Here is a 19,021-nt window from a genome sequence, read left to right on the forward strand (position 1 = left end):
TTATCCCAGCCTGACAGAAAATAAATGGCATCTGACACAGGGGATGGGATTGTCTAGACTTCGCATTTGGAAAGGAGCATTTTAAACGTCAGGAAACAAAGATCTGGTAAACAGAACCCAAGGGTATTCGTAAGAGTAGAACATTCTTCTTATTTCCCCTTTTCCTTGTCATATACAATACTAAGGTAAGGGAGCCTTGTCCTTTATGCTACATAATAAAACATCCTTCTTGAGTATGCACAACCTTGTGCTTCTTGTGTGGTAAACATTACAATGGAGACGTCCCTCCCAATATCTCTGAAGTGCAAGTTCTCTCCAGTACTGGCAAGTAACAATCATAACAATCGCTGTTATGCTTTGCATTGCATTACAGGTTGGGTTTTTTTTAGTTTTTGAAGGTCTTATCTGCACCATGTATCTGGGCCAGTTCCAGCTGATGCAACTGATGTGGATCATGAGTTCATATATAAAAATTTCAGTTTTGCTCATAGGTGTCTCTCAGATGGACAATACATACAGGGAAAACAAGGATGGATGAAGATACATTTGACCAGCTCCTAGTACTGGATTCAATGGTTAAGAAGTAAGATAGGCTGTGAATTGATTTAGAAGATGTGAGCATATAAAAGCTTGGAATGCTTGATGAGTTTTTTTTTATTTTTTAATCAACGTAGGTGGAAGTAAACATTTATTAACATTTGGTCAAGTGTAGTGTAACTTGCATTTGTATTTTCATTGTTATTAATGGAGGTATGTAGAGATATACAGAAACCTTGAGACAGTTGTTTTTCTATTGCATACAGACTAGCAGTCCATTGGAAACAGAGGATGAAAGCATGAAGGTTAGATCTTAGAGGGCGGCAGTTCTTCATGCACAGCTTTTGTTAATCTTGATTTTTTTTGTTTGCTTGTTTTGTTTTCAAAAATAAAAACATGGGAAACCAAGATCAAATGATGGTGGACAGGAAAGGTGACATCATCAGCCAGATAAACACCAGAAGTGCCTGAACCCTCTCATTCAAGTCCAAAGGTGCTAGTTTCTTCAACAGCTGTCAGCAGCTTTTCATACAGCATAGAATACGAGGGGTAAGGTGGAAGATCCAAACGGTTGAAACATGTGTGTGCCCTGCAAAAGGAAAATATGTTACAGGTTAAGTTTAATCTAAATAACTTGAGAAAATAAGAACTGAGAAAACAAGTTCCTACTGAGACTCAAGACATTCAAGTTCACTCAAGAGATATAAAAAGAAATTCTAACTGTCAAATTCTGCCAAAACCTGAGGTACTGAAACGTATGTGTACACACACTTGAATATTTCAAACAGAAGACACAAGCTAGAGTATCAACATCATGTCATTTTCTGCTACACCTGCATTAGATGTTGCAGGGATCTTGATGGAGAAAAACACCGGAGGTCACTGAGGAGCTGGGCTCTAGGCCCTGACAGAGAGAAAACGCCACTACTATAAGTTTGGTTGCTTTGAGTTTTTTTCAAAAAAAATGCAACTCGGCTGTATATCCAACATGAGCAGCTAGTAAGTTTTGCACCAGTGGACAAGCAGAATGGGATGAACTATAGTGACAGAATGGGCTCAGCCTGTGTTTATAGTGAGGCAGGGCTGACTGGAAAAAGACCATTCAGTGATGTGCTTCAGTGAAGAAGGAAGGTTGCTGAAAATGTTCCTCTAAGTCAGCTGTTAGCCATCTGCTGCAAGTCTGGCCTTTCAATGTTATTTATTTGTAGTCGCCAAAGCAATAGCAAAACATTTTGTGCAGAGCAAGCTGCCAACTTGATGACCCTGTCTTCCCCCAGTTCTACCATTGTATTTACCCCTAGTTGGCAGCACCTTCAAAAGAAGCTGTGGAACAGGTTCCACGCATGCCTCCACCTTGTTGCAGCTTTTCTAGCAGCAGCAATTAGACCCAGATGCAGACTGCACTTCTGTGTGAGGCACTATACAAATGTGGAGGACAGAAACAGTCCCTACCCCAACAAGTCACGCATTTCAACCGACTGGAAAACCGTAAAGCTCATTGAACAAACAGGGGGCACACATTTTCATTAAAATGGTTTCTTTTTTTTCCAGTCAGCTTGGCGTTTTACATGATGCTAGGAATATTTCTGTTTCCTCTTGCTTCCTTGATAAATGTGAATTGACAAAACCCTGCAGAAGGAAATGTAGCCTCACTGGCTAACAATGTCTAAGCTTCTGGCCCCTCGTATTTTTAGAAGTTGTGAAGTTGTTTTACTTTTAGCTTTTCTGCCTCATACTTCAATGTTATTTCTTCAAAACTGAAGCTGAAGAGCTGTCTTGGAGAAGCTGTTTTGAAACGGTGGTAGTCATCTCTTAGGCCACCCACGAAGTGAGAAAAGCATGACAGTGGGGGATGGGCTGGCCTGAGACTTGCAGATTCACAGGGAGAGTTTTATCAAGCACCAATGGTGAATCGCTAAAAGCAATCGGGCAACTGAAATAGCCAGAGGCTCGTAATCTTCCCTGCATCACAGATTTTCAATTAGGAGAGCTTTTACCATCCTTTTTCCCCTTCTGAATGAAGATTTGTTAGCTGGACACTGTCAGAGAGAGTGTTCAATAAACAGAATTTGCGGAAATGAGCTGGGAACACTCAAGTTAGTGAAAAAGGAACATTAATAAAGTCACTATTTAATACATCTCTTGAAATTAAACATGGCAGCTCATGTGTACTATCTCTGAGTAGCCCTGCACTGTTTATTGTTTATCTCGGCGATCTTTGGCAGTGTAAGTTGTTTCTACAACCCATTGCCAATATATATATAATAACTGGGAGTTAATTAACAGAAGGGTTCTTATTCCACTCAGAACATGTCTATTGTAGGCGAGACAGCACCACTCAGAGACAGCCAGTCTTGAGGAGCTCAGTTGCCTGGCTCCAAAACTGGAAGCAGCACAATCATTGTGGCTCAGGTGTGGATTCTGCTAACACAACTTTGCTGAAGCTAAAGTAATATCTCTGTATGGTACTTAACTATGGGACACTTAACTGTGTGAGACCATCACATCTCGGACATTCATGCAACCTATTGTGCGGTGCAGATATATCCACAGCCGCTGGCTCTGGTGTTTACTTTCTTGCAGACATTCATCTTGACTGATCATTAGCCAACTCACTTCATACTGGCTATGAAACAACCTTGCGATGCTGTTGACTTTTAGTCAGCCTTGACCTACTCAAACTCAGAGAAAAGACCAATTCCTTTTCCTGTTATGAGGTTTACAGAAGTGGGCTCTTCTATAGGTCTCGAGGGTTTTATTCTAGCGAGAAACTATTACAAAGAAAGTAAAAGTTCACATATCTAGAAACACCGAAGCTTTTTGCCAAGCAACACCCTCACGTCCTCCAGTTCAACAACTTTATAGAAAAAAATCCTTTCACTCCAAAAAACATCATCAAATAAAAAATGAAAGCTAATTTACAGGAGTACTATGCAGGTTAGGTTTACACTTCTACCTATTTAAGGTACAAAATGCAATATATTGCTAAGGGCACAATGTGAGTTCAAATTCTGGTCTGTGAAACTGATGCGGATCTACTGCCACTCCAATGATGCCAGTGAAGCTCACTCAATCTTACAACAAGATAATTACGTGCAAAATTGTCTGGTACAGATTCAGCAATGGGCCTAATTGGTTCTTTGCTGCAAAGGTCACACACACGGTGCCTACTTGGGTAACTGAACATCACATTCTTCCTCACCTGAAATAAGAGAGAGGGTTGATTGGGACTCCTGAGTCAGTGTTCCCTCTCTCCTCAGTACTGCTCTGCATAGAGCCTTTGCCTCTTGCAACTGAAAGCTGAAACCTGTATTTTCCAAACCAGACTAAAGACAAACATGCTGTGTGACACTGCAGTGCACAGGGCAGTTAAGAGGCGAGGGTATTTTCCATAATGTCCATGGTTGCCTAACTCTGTGCCTTGCCCTCCGAAGGGGGTAAATTCCTCCTGAATGGTGTTGACCTCCTCCTCCTGATTCCAGTGAGAGTGGCCACAGTAAGCATAATCCAGGGGACACTTGCTGTATATACTGGGATGAAAACATTACACCAGCCGTGCAAGAAACCGTCATAGCAATGAGAAAAGTCTGTCTTGCCTTGACTAAGCCTCCTACCACATAAGTCTGCTGACATTCGAGAGGGTGTTCAGGGAGTGAGAGGTCTGGAATAAGAATTAGATTGCAAAGAGCTTTTATGGAAGGGATTCTGGCTTCTCTAGAAGAAAATGCAAGATAAAGTCATGTAAACCAACTCTGACCCTCATGTGCCCTCATTCTCCAGTAAGTAAAGCAGAAAATGGACCACTTAAAATTTCATTCTTCCTGGCAGTATGTCTTTATTGCTCAGAGTAGTTTTGGTGAGTCTGAACCTTTAATCTTGCTCACTGTTCACAGTGCTGTGCTATTTATTTTCTTTTAAGAATTCTCTCTAAATGTCATGAGTATAAACTTCTAAGATCTTTGCACTCTTCTTTGCTTTATCCCTTCCTTTAATCCCCATAACGATGAGAGTCCAAAAGCAGTAAGTGTGCACAGAACCCCCTCCCATCTTATTCATAGCTTGAACCTATCAACTCAAATAAGACTTGCATTCTGACATAACCATGCCTGTCAGGCAGAAACTGGGCACTTCTCCTTTTCACTTTGCTTTCTTTAGATGAACCCACAAACCCCTCTTTGATCAGCCTCAGGACCCACAGGTATCAACGGTTATTCCTTCTGTCTGTAAGAAGGAATGCTTATATGCTGTCTGGGAACCACTGCTTAATAGAGGAATGTAGATTTGTAGATGGTATTTCTGTTGTACGTGAGAAAAAAGGAAAAAGAGGGATAGGGGAATAAGGAATAATAAAAGACAGCAAAGCACACACACTCAGTCCGCTGGGAAAGAAGGAAAAGAGAAGAAAAAAGTTCTTTGTAGTCACACACAATCTTTTTTTAATTGCTATGTGGGATACTGGGGTGATTAAATACTTGATCATCTAATAGAGAGGGATAGAATTATCTTACAGAAGATCAGATACTCCCTAGCACTGGTAATCTTTACCATACGTAACCTGCAGACAGTATGGTAGTAATCACTAATATTACTCTGCTGAATGAAAATCTCTTTTGATGAAAGAGTAGTTGCAGGTCAGCACTGTTGGAGAAAGTGACCTCATTGCTTCAAGTGTGATTATTTGAATCGCTGGGATATATGCTGAGATCCTCACTTAACTGACACTCAAACAGAAATAACCTCAGAGCTGACAGAGGAGTTTTGGCCAGGTGAGGAGCACAACCAGAAGACAGTGGCATTTGTAGGCTCTGCACCGTTTTGCCAGCTGAGGATTTAAGAAGAGGGAACTGGTGCCTCCTACAGCTATAGTAGAAAACACTGCTAGTTCTTCGCACAGTTTGCTTTGGGGCCAGGAGTTCTGCTCCCACAATACCAGATGAAGCTGCGTTATTCCAGCTAGAAAGCCAGTGTCTGTTCATTAATGTTTGGTGGGGAACAAACAGTAAGTTCTTGTGGAACTACTGCTAAAACTGGTTCCGTGTTAAATATCTGCATGACCCAGGAAAGGTGAAGAGAGGCTCCTATTTCAGAAGAGGCTACAGCTGGAAGAATTCTCCATCCATCCCTACCCAGGCAACCGTCACAAGAAGTAAAATACATAAGTCCTTTATGTTGGGACAGTCCTTGCACATTACATAGGGAGAGTAAAACTCAACCTTGATGAACAAGTGGTTTCACCTGTTATTTCATATAACAAGCTACATCAGTTTGAAAGAAACCATACTGCAGATTTACACTGACAGATCTGCAAATCTCGCACATCTCTCTGAAACCTGCTTTAGGGTCATCATCTAGAGATCTGGGATTAGAGCAGCATCGCTGAGCTGTACAGTACTTTGACTTTCTAAAGTGTGCGGTCGGAAAGTAAATATAGATGGGAATAATGTGTCTGGTATGCACGCACGCTCCAGAAATAAACCACTGGTGTAATCTAACTCGTACTTGTCTTGGATGAACATATTACACCACCATTACCTTGTTGATGTAGAGGAACGAGTACTGATGAACAAGTCCACCAATTTACAATGAAGTTACTGTATTTTCAACCCTCCTGAAAAAGTCTTGCTTATCCTCAGTGCTTTCAAGAAGCACTCTAGGTGTTACATATTAGTGTTTATTCTTCTAAAAGTGTTACATTTTAGAAATTTGCACCAAGCCTTTTTTTCTGGGAGTGCCACACTGTTGTTGCAGGTGCCAAAGCATGTCTGGTTTAGGTATTATCACATCTCTGCTCACTATAAGCAAATGGCAGTGGCAGGGTCAATTGCCAGAGCGTAAGGAGAAGACGTAAGGGAGCATTGCCTAACTTCTCCAGCCACCTGGAGCAGGAGCGAGAGAATACAGAGAGTCCTGGACTCTCCCGATAGAGCTAAAAGTTACCTTGATACTTTGTAAAGCAGCTGAAAACCCGAAGGCCAGACTAACCTACGCCCAGCGACCCACCATCTACCTGGACGTCAGGAAAGCCAAATGCATTAGCGTTATGCAAGCTTCCCTAACACCTCCTACAGCATTGGGCCAGGGCCTAAGAACTAAGCCCAGCAATTAAGAGATGCAATCCATACCTAAGCACATAAACGACTAAATCCTATGATTGCTAAGACACAAGAAAGCTGGTTTTTTCCCCAGGACTTTGAAAATGTGGCGCAAGCGTAACTCTCACTGTGAAATTGTAGGAATTGTTAGAGGGAGATGGGAATTTGTTGTTGTGGTTTCTTTTAAACAGCTAAAGTTAGTTACACTCATATTATAGCACAGGGGCCAAAAGGCCTACAGGATATGACATACAACTTTTTTTTAGCCTCTAAGTCTAAGTAAATATGTAAGTAAATCTAAATAAACATGAGCAATCTATAATCAGGCATTTTAAAAAAGTTTGAAATAACATTTATTTAGTTGCTTAACTAGGGATCTAGGGAGCCTCCAGGTTTAGCCTGTGTGTTTTATGCCTTTCTTGACACTGTGTATACTTGGCAGCACTCCATAATTTTATAAAAATGCAGGTAATAATTTACGGTGATTAAGCTGTGTTTATTCCCCATGAGCAAGTGTTGTTTCTTTTTCCCCTGCCTAAAATGAATGCAGAGCTCTAAGACTTCTAAAAGGTGCTAACAACTTTCACCTGGAAAGGAGGCCTCTTTCAGGGAGAGAAACAAGTCCGATGATCAGCAGACAAACATGAAGTTGTTAATGTGAGTATCTTGGGGCTAACTGAATCTAGGTCATAAGTAATGCCTAGGTTCACAAAGAAAGTTAAGCAGAGCAGAAAGAGGCCAATTATCTTTTCAGAACCTGATGGGTCAGTCTACCGTCCTCCCTTCCTGCCCCTTTCCGTCCCAGGAAGAGTGCAAAGAGAGCTCTGCAGACGTGCTGCACAAGTGTGTGACTTCCAGTTGCTGCCTGTCTCCGGGCAGGAATGCCCTTGGGAACCTCTGAAACCCTCGCAGAGAACCAGACTATGTGCATGCTGCAAAAGGAGGATCTGCACTACGCATAGCAAACTAGCACTCAGGCTTTCTTTCCACATTGCTGGCTTAAGCTCAGGGGGCATGAGTCATTTCACTGACTTTACATGTTTTCATCTGTTTTTAAATCTCAGTGCCTACGTCCCACTTTCATGTAGGCGCTAGTTCTCCATACTCTGTCTCTGTAGAGTCTCTGTGGTCAGTGGCCATAAATCAGAACGTACCAAGTGTGACTCAACAGAGCTATTTTAAAAGTCTGTGTCCAGGTGAGATGAATTGTGCCTTAAAAACACTTACTTCCCTTTTCCTGACTTCACAGGGAGTAAACAAGATGTCAGTTCTGCCCATCTGCTGATACAGTGCCCTGGTCCAGCTCCTGCATCTCCCCACTACATAAGCATGGGCTTAAGCAGGCTTGGACCAAGAAGGCGTCCATACTTGGACTTTCCTTCTCCAGAGGACTCTGGAGGTCTGCTCAAGTCTGTGTCTTATAGTATGCTTCTGGGCAAAGAACATGGATGGCACGTAACTAGAACACCGGACAAGTCTGTGAGAAGAGGTTTTTGCTCTGTGCCGTGAAAGTAGCTTCCTTTGGACTGCAGCTGAAAGCAAATGGCAAGAGCAGGAAGCAAGCATCCTTTGGAGGGCAAATGCTACATAAAAGGGCCAAGCAGCCAAAGTATCTCAAAGGTAGTGAGATGTGGCCCCTTGAAAAATGCTCTGTAATCTCGATGAGGCAGAGCCTCATGGAACTGTAAGGACATTTGAGAAAAGGTGACTTCCTTCAGAGAGGAAGGATGAGCACTGGTCATGGATGAAGTGCCGGAGCAGAACTCAAAGCTGGACGTATTGGTGGCTGTGCCGTGGCTCTCTTGCGTGGACTTAGGCAAGCCAGGCCACCCCTGTGTGCTCGAGTCCCTTTGTTCTGAAAGGGAAGATGACCCCTATGCTGGGAAGCACTGTGAAGTCTGATGACTCTGTATGACATCATGGCTCATTTGCTCCTAGCTGGCCAACCAAACTAGATGTAACAAACTGGGTATTATCACCACATAGTCTGAAGTCCCTTCAGTTAACTTCTTCAAGATGAAAAAGTGGAACCATCAGAGCAAATGCAGGGATTACACTCAGGTCTCCGGCCAAAACTCAGAGACAGATTCTGGCTTTCATAGCTCTGTAAACTCGTAAGCATTTTTACTAGTATTTTGCAAGTAAAGGGAACAGAATCAGCTGACAGGCTCCTGCTGGTCTGGATCTGTTCCAGAATTAAAATAAGAGAATTAGGTTTGGACCTATGGAAATCTTTATCTTAAACATTTCCCAGAATTCCAAGTAGTGTAAATTGAGCTGGCAAATCAAAAAGGCAGCAAGAGAAAACACTTTTCTCTGAATGTAATTTCAGAAAACCCACAACTGTTTTAAACCCACAAGCCACTTTGCTGTTTTAAGATGTCCTTACTGTATTTATTATCTTTCACTGGCAGAGAGATGCAACAAAGTACCAAGCTCACCCTTCTCACAGCACTTCTGGTTTTGTGTCCTAGCTGGGACATACCTTGGGAGGGAGGTTATTTTCCCCCATTTCTCTATACAGAAGCGCCGTAGCCCGTTGCTCCCTCGGAGAGCTGCAAAGCCCTCATAGGGTACGCTTGATGTTCCAGTGACAAATTGCAACAACCGGAGCCTCTGCTCATTGTTAAATCTCTCCACTGCTGCCCAGAACCACCGTATTACTATGTGTCCATCATGGTAACCTAAACCAAGAAGCGAGAGAGAGAAATTAAAATCATCCCCTCTAAGCGGGAAGTGTAACACCATGTATATTCCCACTAGCACGGGGCAGTAGATCTCCTACTGAAAACATCCTGACTTAACAATGTCTTGTTCTTGATGATCAGTAGGTCCCAGCCCCCATCTTGTCCCAGCTGTGAATACTATAATATTGCTAACTTATTTGAAACCCTAAAACTCAAATATATATTTGAGGTACATTGGCCTCTCACAAATCCCTTGGCAAGAACTGGGGTTATGTGCATGAGATCTAAAAGGCCAATTGAGATATGCCACACAGTGCGAGTCTTAACGACTTAACAATTTCTGGTTCCCAAATAAATTCTCTTTTGGATTGCAATAGTGTTCAACATATGGAGAGGAGTTTGCTCCCTGGCAAACTTCCCACCCAAGAGGCTCTGTGCTTGGTTTGTGTTAGTGAAAACCAGCATAAACCTGGGCTGAATCTGTTTCAATAGCTAAACAGAAAAAAGTAGTAGGAGAATCACTTCGGGGACCAGCTATGCTTGTGGTAAGCTGTGTATTTCAAGGTAACACGAAAGCTGGGCAGTACGCAGCAAAAACTTAAACATTGCGTTTCAGGGCAGGAGATGTCAACCTCAGGGACTTTCCTTTTGTAGTACAGAACTTGTGGATTTCACATTTATCCATCATCCAAGACAGCCTGGATAAATCGTGTTGCTCAGTGTTTAAAGCAAAACCAGGCCAGGCAGTAGACAAGGGATAAAATCCGACCTGACATGGTTTAGGCTGAGGAGACAGTTAAGCAAGATCCGTATGTTGCTGAAGTGTAATGGGGAACCATGAAATTCACCTCTTGAATTCAGGTCCTCGCTGAAGCCAAGAGGACTTCATATACTACTTTCAGTGAGGCCAGGAGTTCATTCAGAGTCATCTAAGTAACTTTTAGATCTAATATCACAAATCCTTTTCAGTCCTTAATAGTCAGAAATCCTGTTAAGTCAGCGGGAACTGAGTGGGCAAAATCTGGATGGAAGTAGCAGAAGCAATTTCAGTATTATTACATCTGTTGATCCAAAACCGAGACCTTACTTATTCTATTTCATGAGTTATTCTTCCCAAAAACTTCCTGAACAGAACAGGGCATTTCCCTCAGGAAAGACAGACGGAAAAAATGGACAACATCTTGCATGTTTTAGACTGAAAACAGTCAGGATATTAGTAAGCATCAGCAGGCAGCTTACCTCCACGATATTCAGTGTTGTTACGCCAGTCATTGAGATCTATTTCTGCAGTGCCAGCTATAACCAGCTCCAGTTCTCTGGCATCAAAAACAGAGACAAGCCTGGAGTCCACAACCTGGAACAAAAACCCACTTGTAAGCACAGTTTCAAACTGGAAATAAAGCAGATGCAGCGTCTCATAAACCTATGGCTCTGATGGCCAGCTCTTTATTCTGATAACGTTTGCATGCTGACAGTTAACTTCCACTCCTCTGCTGATAAACATGCGCTCTTCTTCAGACAGTCTGCTGTTTTGAGCTGCAAACAGTGATGACACATGAGATTTGACGAGAATGAAACAATACAAGTGACAGGACATAATCTGTGCAGAACATTCGTCATTGTTACATTCATTCTGACAAGTGACTTTGATAGTCAAAGACTGGTACTGTACTATGGAGAATTTACTTTATATTTGTTTCACGTTGGAATTTGATTACAATTGTGTAGGAGTGCCCTCAGGTCTTCAGATGCTGAAGATGCAGCTGAGGTTCATTTCATTATGTGAAACCAAAAGCTTTAATGGCCTGAAGTATTCACAGGGAGAAAAAGCTAGTGAACCATATGCACACTTCGGTAAACTGTATGGAGTCACTTAGCCAACCCCTTTCTACAGCAAAGCGCTGACCAAGTCTATTCAGCTACAAAGCCACCCTCACTGGCTTCCACCCCCAGATACACTGGCTTCCACCAGTGTACGACTGTTTTCAGCCACCTGTTATCAATAGTATTCTGCACGTCCATTATCTGCTGCTTCATTTTCCAGGTTTCTTCCGGTTTTATTTCCCTCTGCAAGACAGCCCTGCACTTCTACCTATATTATACAGTTGCCAGGGCAAGATGCATGTTTGAGTACGATTAGTAAGGGGCAAGAATACGGGTTGGTCAGCAAAGCCACAGGTTTTCATCCAGTCTTTGGCAGTCCTTGTAGCGGCTCTCTCAGAAGGATGTGCTCGGATCCAGCTCTTCAGCAAAGATAAATGAGCAAAATCCAGGGACAACAACGAAACAGCATCCACGAACCAGCAAGGTAATAGCTGACTGTATCTCAGGACCAACTTTACCGAATGAGTACCTAAAGATACAGTGCATCACACCAGCTCCTCGCCAAAGCGTACAATTCTTCACAATCTTCTTCTGTATCACAGCAGGGTAAAACAAAATTTGCAAATGCCTCCTTCTCTTACTATGTGAATGGCAAGCAGTGTCTTCCTTAACTCTCGATCATTATGCTTTATCATATTCAGAATATACATGTCTTTCCTTTCTTCCTTAATGCTAGATACACCACATCCAAGGTCCCTGTCTCTATGGATCCAGGCACTCCAGTTCCTTGCCAATCTGTGTCTATTTAGCCATTTCCTAGGGTACCCACGAAGCATAGTTTAACCATGGGGTCCTCTCATCAGATGAGGAACAGAAGGCTGTGGGAACATCATTTTGTTACTTACTTCGTAGAAACCACGGACGAGGGCCTCTGTTTGCTGAACCACTCCTCGTTCCACCCGCCACTTAACCATTCTCTCGATGTACTCTTTTTTGTTCTTTTCTGTCACTGCTGTATTTGCCCCTCCAGATTTCAACTCTCTCTCTGTCACCTGCAGAACGAAAATAAACAGTGGTGTAGCAATGTATGGATCACATTGTGCTTCAAATTTAAGTTGTACTTTGAAAAAAATGAATGAAAAATATAACAGCCATCTTTCTAGTTCTGGGCTCCAGGCCTCTTACCCATTTGCAGTAGATACAAAAAGGATAATGAGGAGCACCTCCTCAGTCCTAGTCTTATCCCCACATGAAGCTTTCAGTTACTCCCAACTGTGCCATCACAGATTAATCTGGAGAGCTTACCATCTGTAAGCCATGTACAATGTGCTGCTCTAGCCCCTCTTTTCATCCTTCTCCTCTCCCCGCAACAAGCTGCAGAGATGGTGACAACCACACCAGCTTGCTACTTGCTGTAGATTATCCAAGCAATGGTACAGGAAACAACAGGATGGAGAGGCAATGACAGTACTGGAATGGGCAGACTGTTCTGCCAACTGGAAGGGATGTCTACTTGTCTCTTAGGCAACGAGCGTTACCATTCCCCAGGTGCTAATGAAAGCATTTACTCAGAAATGCCAATAGTCAAAGTAATTCTCACAAAATGAATACTCCCAATACATGACCTAAACAAGAAGCATACAGCACCTTGCACAGATGACAAATACAGTCACTGTGGGATTCAGAGTTTTGTATCAGCCATCCAAACCTAAGAAGTGTTTGTATGTAAATAACATTCTTTTGTTTTTTAAACCAAGAGCTACAGCATTTCATCGTATTTTAATGGTTAATTCACTTGGCTTGGGTTACTAAGGCTTAAGACTGAGATGTGATTTAAGGAATCAGTCTAGATTCTACCCAGCAAGCACATACTCCTTCTCACATGTGACAGAAAACAATATTTATCTTGCAATTATTTTCACATTTAACCTAATGGATTTGAAAGGAAGAATGTTTTGCTCTCCTCTTCAATCTTCTGCTGCTATAGCAATGATGTCTAGCACAGATAGTAAATGAGCTGCATGAATACATATTCATTATTTGTATTATTTACATATTATTTATATTATTATCTATTTATTAGCCCAACAGAGAGCACACAGCATACGTAGTATTTAGGTCACTTTGCTAGAGGGATCTGTTGTAACCTTATGAATTATGGAAACACTGAATGAGTCATCTAACCTGTAGCTTTGTTGAGAAACAGCAAGAACAAGTAAGGTTGGATGTAATGAGTTAGGAATTCTTAGCTGGTTCAGGTTAAATTCCCAAATGTAAATCACTGCATCACCATTATACAAGCAATGGTGCATCATCCAGAGGATAAGACTCTGGCCCAGCTGCTGTGCTGTATTCTTCAAGACTGTGCGGCATTAAGACACATCTGTCAAAACCAAAGACTAAACGTTGCCTAGCTTTACACATGACTATTAGGTCCAGATGTTCTAAATCTCCTGCAAGACTTCTCACAAACACCTAGACATGCTGGTGATTTCTTCAACTTCTCATTATCCATGTAATTCCAAATATAATTACCTAGAATCAGAGGCAGTCAATCAGTAACAATGTGTCCCTATTTCTTCTGTTTGTTCATAGAGGCAACAACCACAGCTGTGAGCTAAAATGCAGAATCAGGTTTCAGAGTAGCAAGGAGACATTTCAGCCAACATAGCCCAATCCTTTTAGATGACTGGAGCAATTGCCAGGGCTCAGAGACAGACTGTGTCCACATATAGAGCTCAGATACAGGCCTGGAAGAACACCTTCTACTGGGTAAAAGCGTGAGAAAGTACTTAGGGTCACAAGCAACTGACACCTCTCTCTTGTCTTGTAAGTGACATTCTCATACTGGCATCTAGGCCCCACCAGTAAAAACATGTAATGCTTGGTTTGACATCATATCTCTGCTATTACAGTAGTGCTCCAGGCTCTAGTATGCAAGAAGGCTTGAAGTCCTCACCAGTAAACTCTAGTAAAAAGGGTACCAAGAAAGAGGATTTGGCCCGAAAGGCTTAAAAGCTAAATACACATCAGAGAGTAGACAAGAAAGAAAAAATGAAAGCAGTAGTGACTGGTCTGTAATAAAGTCATCATGGAAGCAGGACAAAAGGGCTGTAACTGATCTATAGCACACAGCTTCTCAAAGAGCCACTATTTCTTGTTTCCTTTACCCAGCCCTTGAAATCCAGCTTCTCAAATATTAGCAGAGCTCCCGCTGTGATCTACACTTGCACATGTATCCAGCAAAGCAATGCTTAGATGGCATTTAAGTGGTCAGATATTCTTGGCATGCAAGAATTTCCAACTGGGATCCATCTGTAAGCATAAGATGTGGCTGCAATTTCTTCGTTATTTTGCTGTCAGCACTTAGCAAATTTCAGAAGGGAGAAAAATCTCACTTTCACTTAGGGTTTTTGGATTCTGACAGTCATACTACACAGCGAGAACCATTTTTTCCCCCCATCACTAGATCTAGCAAGGTTAGTGTCTAGTACATATAAAGTAAAGTACTAGACAACATGGCATCAATATCTGGCTTTTGGCGTTCTTTTGCTTTCCTATCACGCTATCTACAACAGATTGTGATTTTTTTTTTTTCCTATTTTCTTTGGAGACATCTCTTATCTTCCACAACAGACTCTGGCATAGTTGTCTAGCTCTTTCCTTTGGGGAGAGCATAACAAGTAATTAGTGTGCCAAACGTTACCTTCAGATGCATCAGGGTGCTTCAGGTTGAGATTCTTATTCAACTTCGTAGTGTTCCAATGTAAATACAAACTTGTCTCATCTGTCTTTGTGAATATGTCTGTGTGTTTCTCTCTGTCTTTGTGTATTAGTCTTATATAGCCATACCTTCCAGGGAAATCACCGTACTGTCAACTGGATGTCGTGCAAGCTCTCAGCAAAAAGCCCACAACACCCCCCCCGGCTCCCACATTTAACTCTATGGAAAAACAGTTTTACGATTCCTACGGAGGCTTCTTACTTGAATTCTTCTGCCCCATCCTTCTCATTTCATCCACCCTTGAGTCTACTCATCCTTCAGGACCTTGTGCTGTAAGCAGACCAAATCCAGTTTTGAAAAGATCCCTTGAAGTCTTGCTTGCCTTCTGTTACTTTCAAGCTTAGAGCTGAGCAGCCCTTTTACACTCAGGGCCAGAATTCCTCCCTTCAGAAACTTGTCTAACTATCCCCTAGCTCTCAGAGCTAGCCTAGCTCCGTGCAAACTCCTCCTGTCAACTTTATTTACAAGGGGTGAGAGCCACTGTCTCTATATTCCACCTCCTCTCTCTGCTCCCTTTGACACCGTGTCTTTGCCCCCACATAAGTTAACTTCCATCCCTTGAACTTCTATGGTACTTGGTGAGCTTGGCTCCTCAGAAGACCTTGAAGGTCCTCAATCTTGGTCTGAATATTGCTTTGGGCTCCTTCAAGGCTTTGCAGAAATAGTTATAATCTAGCAAGGGTAACAACAGCAAAGAGCTCCTGGGCTTCAGTTCAAGGCAAAGAATCCCACAGGAGACACTTGTTGTGGTAGCCAGTCTGCATTGAAGCCGGGGTTGCACCCTATTTAAAGATACCGTTACCCAGATCAGCTAGGTTAAAGAGAATTGACTGACTGAGGCAGAGCTGAGTGGTAGAAAGTGTAATAAATGGATATATATACCAAGTTGTTAAGTAGGTGTGAGGTAAGTAAGAGGCACAGAATCTAACAGGGAGATATCAGACAAAATAATGGTGAGAGCTGCCAGGTCCTACACCACCTGCCCAATGTTTTTGTTTCCTCCTAAGCCCCTATCCTTTCAGTCACATCAGCTTTAAGTTACATTGCTCACATTCACCGCATGCCACATCTGCATCAGCTACACCCTGGAGAGAAGAACTGCACTCCACTCCCAGAGCATTCCTCATGCTCATCAGTGTGTGGCTCAATAGGCCTGTAGGGGGGCTGGTATTTTATATTATACACCCTAAGAATAAACATCTGCATTGAAACAGGTGGCTTGAAAGAAACAGAAGGCAGGAGAAGAAAATGTTACTGAAAAGCTGAAGGATCTGTTCTGACAGAAAGATGTTCATTATGCTCAACTTTGTCAGCTTCAAATTTGCTTTTCAGATGTTTTGCATAGCTGTGCTCACCTGTCCAAACACCTCCTCGTTCACTGTGAAGGTGAGATCCAGGATATCTGTGATGTTATTATCCTTCATCCACTGCAAGCTCTGATGGAACTCTTCATCCAGGTACTCTAAGTCACTTAAATCACACGGCCTGATTGCAAGGCAAGAAAAAAGACATAGCTGAATATATGACCCCAGGACTATTGGCAGGATGACTTACTACTACGAATGTGAACAAATTTATGCCAAAGATCCGACATAAAGCTGGTGTTCGTTTGATTTTGTTAACATCAAAGCCTGTTACGCTGACCCTCTTAAAACAGTTCTGCAACTGCCTGCTTCACATGGCTGGGCTCAGGGCCGAATCTGCCGGCTGCCTGCACTGTCTGCCGTCAGGAGGCACCCCCGGGGCTTGATTTGCTGTGAATCTTTGGGATGCCCTGCACCTCAGAGCACACACGTACCTTCAGTTTGGATGGGCTCCACCACACCGTGCCTGGCTGCTCCCATGTATCTGAGCACACAAGACTGACATAAGGCAGACCACGCAGCCTAAGTTTCAGCTAATAAGGAGCCAGCCTCGTTTGCTGAAAGGGCAGGTGGGTGTTATGAGCAGTCTGGTTTCACACCTTCTAAAGGGGCAATGAAGGCAGCACTCCAGGTTTCAGGCTATTTCCGCACTAGTTCAGATACAATATAGATATGAGTGTTCAGACCCCAGCAATACTCATTGTTAAAAAACAAACCAAAACAAAAAAACATGTTAAAAAGCTCAAAGAACTGTTAAGACAAATATCTTTACTGATCTAGAATCATCTTAATTAATAAACTATTTCAGCTGAGCTTTATTCTGCTCTCTGTCATTTAACTGCAGCCTTGACTTACTACTTCTGGCGTTTCTTACTGCCACAAATTTTATGTACCTTGTCTTACTGCAGTCTATCAATTAAAGAGGGACAGATTGTCAATTAAAGTTAACCTTACAAACTTGACATTGAAAGTAATATATTACCGGTAGCTTCTGCATACTAATATAAAACCCAGTAGAAGACCAAAGAGGAACAGTCACTGTTTATATCTACATTAGCACTCTTAATTGACCTGAGTTGTGTTTTAGTATGAAAATCTACTCCACCAGTGAGGCATGAGAAATTATGCATACTTCTGAATACGACCTCCCTCCTTTTTTTGTTATTTTGTTTCATTCTATCAAAGATGATTTTCATTCTTCCATATAGTTGAAGTTTGATTAACTTTTCGTCATCAGCAAACCCTGGAATTATGGGTCAGTACTTTCAAATGGGGGTTCCCAAATGTCATACCTATTATGCATTTCTATCAACACAGTGTTTATGAAAGGCAAGTTCTTAGACAAAATAAAGAAAAATTAAAACATGTTTGGTTTCTATCACAGACCAACCCATGGAGAGCAGAAATAACTCGAAGGTCAGAGTGCTCAAAGCAGCTCCCCAAGGGGCTGTGTCTCTGCAGGACTCACTGCGGGATCACTGTTTCTGCATGGTTGCATGCTTATACTTACAGCCTTAGTAGTGCTTTGTAGAATGGCCTTGTGAAGAAAGCATCAAGAAGGTACTGATGAATGAGAGCAAGGCCAAGAATACGACCGCTGAACCTGAACCTGGGATATAAAAATGCAGAATAAATGAAGTGTAACTCAAGACACGCAGCACAGAAACTTACACAGATAGCAACTGTTTTTTTGTTTCTGACTTGAGTTTCTTACAGTTATCCACTTATTCTTTTTTTCTGAGCAGATACCTAACATCACCCCTCCCACCTCCAATCAATAATGTCTCTCTTCTTGATTCACCTCCTACAGTACCCATATGTGCAGCTGGCATGTTATATGCTGTCCTGTGCCAAACCAATACACGTTCTGAAGACTCACCTTCTGTGATCTTTAGTTGAATGCTCTGATACAGACCAACTCCACCAAACACAATATTAAGACATACTGTAATACTCCACCGCAGCAGAAAACATACTATCAAAACAACTGCAAAGGATATTTGGTGAATCGGTACATCCAGTTTCCAACTGGTTACAATCCTTTCCAAGGGCAGCCTTTAAAAGGGTAGTGCAGTTGACTTTATACAGGGAAACTGCAGTTCAAATAAGTTAGCTGTTGTGACCAAGGACGCGTTAAAACCAGCATCTAAAGCTCAGGCAAGCTGTCCCCACTTTCTTAACAGTGATGCTCAGCTGTCTGCAGTATTTATATACCCTTGTGTTTGTTTCCGTTTTCTAAGAACCACCCCTGGTCCTGCTCCAAGGACACTCAAATAGTGCCCTGCCCATTACAACCCGTGACTTGCAATGATAAGCCATTACATTTTTCTTTCTATTATTTATTCTATGGCTTAATAGATATTCTTCCATCAAATCTGGTTTTAAATCAGTAATCTCAGACAGAAAAATAGAGAACTGGTGTGAATCCAGGTGAGTTCATTTTTTGTAAAAAAAACCAACCCCCATCACCATCCAAAACTTTCTTATTTGTAAAAAAGGACAAAAAAATTTCCAAACATCCCAACTGCAAGCACTCCAAGCCTGAGCTGACTGACATCAGTTTTGTTGCACAGAAGATGAGAAACTGAACAAAAAGCCAAGAAACCGTTCCTTCTACTACAGGAATCGATGCAAAGACCCCCTCCTGCATATGAATGAAACATGAGTCTCATTGTAATAAAACCAGTGCAGAATATCCATTCACTCAACTCTGTGCTCATGGGATGGAACAAC

The 19,021-nt window shown here is 42.1% G+C and overlaps 1 protein-coding gene across 2 annotated transcripts in view; it reads right to left on the reverse strand.

Moving 5' to 3' along the window:
* Positions 1-636: 636 nt before the first annotated feature.
* Positions 637-19,021, reverse strand: part of HECW1 (HECT, C2 and WW domain containing E3 ubiquitin protein ligase 1) — a 258,174-nt gene continuing 239,789 nt past the window's right edge. For both annotated transcript variants that reach the window (XM_056337048.1, XM_056337049.1), the window contains 6 exons: positions 17,799-17,897; positions 16,280-16,409; positions 12,046-12,192; positions 10,556-10,670; positions 9,115-9,313; positions 637-1,126 (listed from right to left, as the gene is read on the reverse strand). In XM_056337048.1, coding sequence (XP_056193023.1) covers positions 1,015-1,126; positions 9,115-9,313; positions 10,556-10,670; positions 12,046-12,192; positions 16,280-16,409; positions 17,799-17,897 — 802 coding nt within the window. In that variant the 3' untranslated portion in view covers positions 637-1,014. The remainder of the gene's footprint in view (positions 1,127-9,114; positions 9,314-10,555; positions 10,671-12,045; positions 12,193-16,279; positions 16,410-17,798; positions 17,898-19,021) is intronic.

This window comes from Falco biarmicus, chromosome 4 (genome assembly GCF_023638135.1).
Source record: "Falco biarmicus isolate bFalBia1 chromosome 4, bFalBia1.pri, whole genome shotgun sequence".
Lineage (NCBI taxonomy): Eukaryota > Metazoa > Chordata > Aves > Falconiformes > Falconidae > Falco > Falco biarmicus.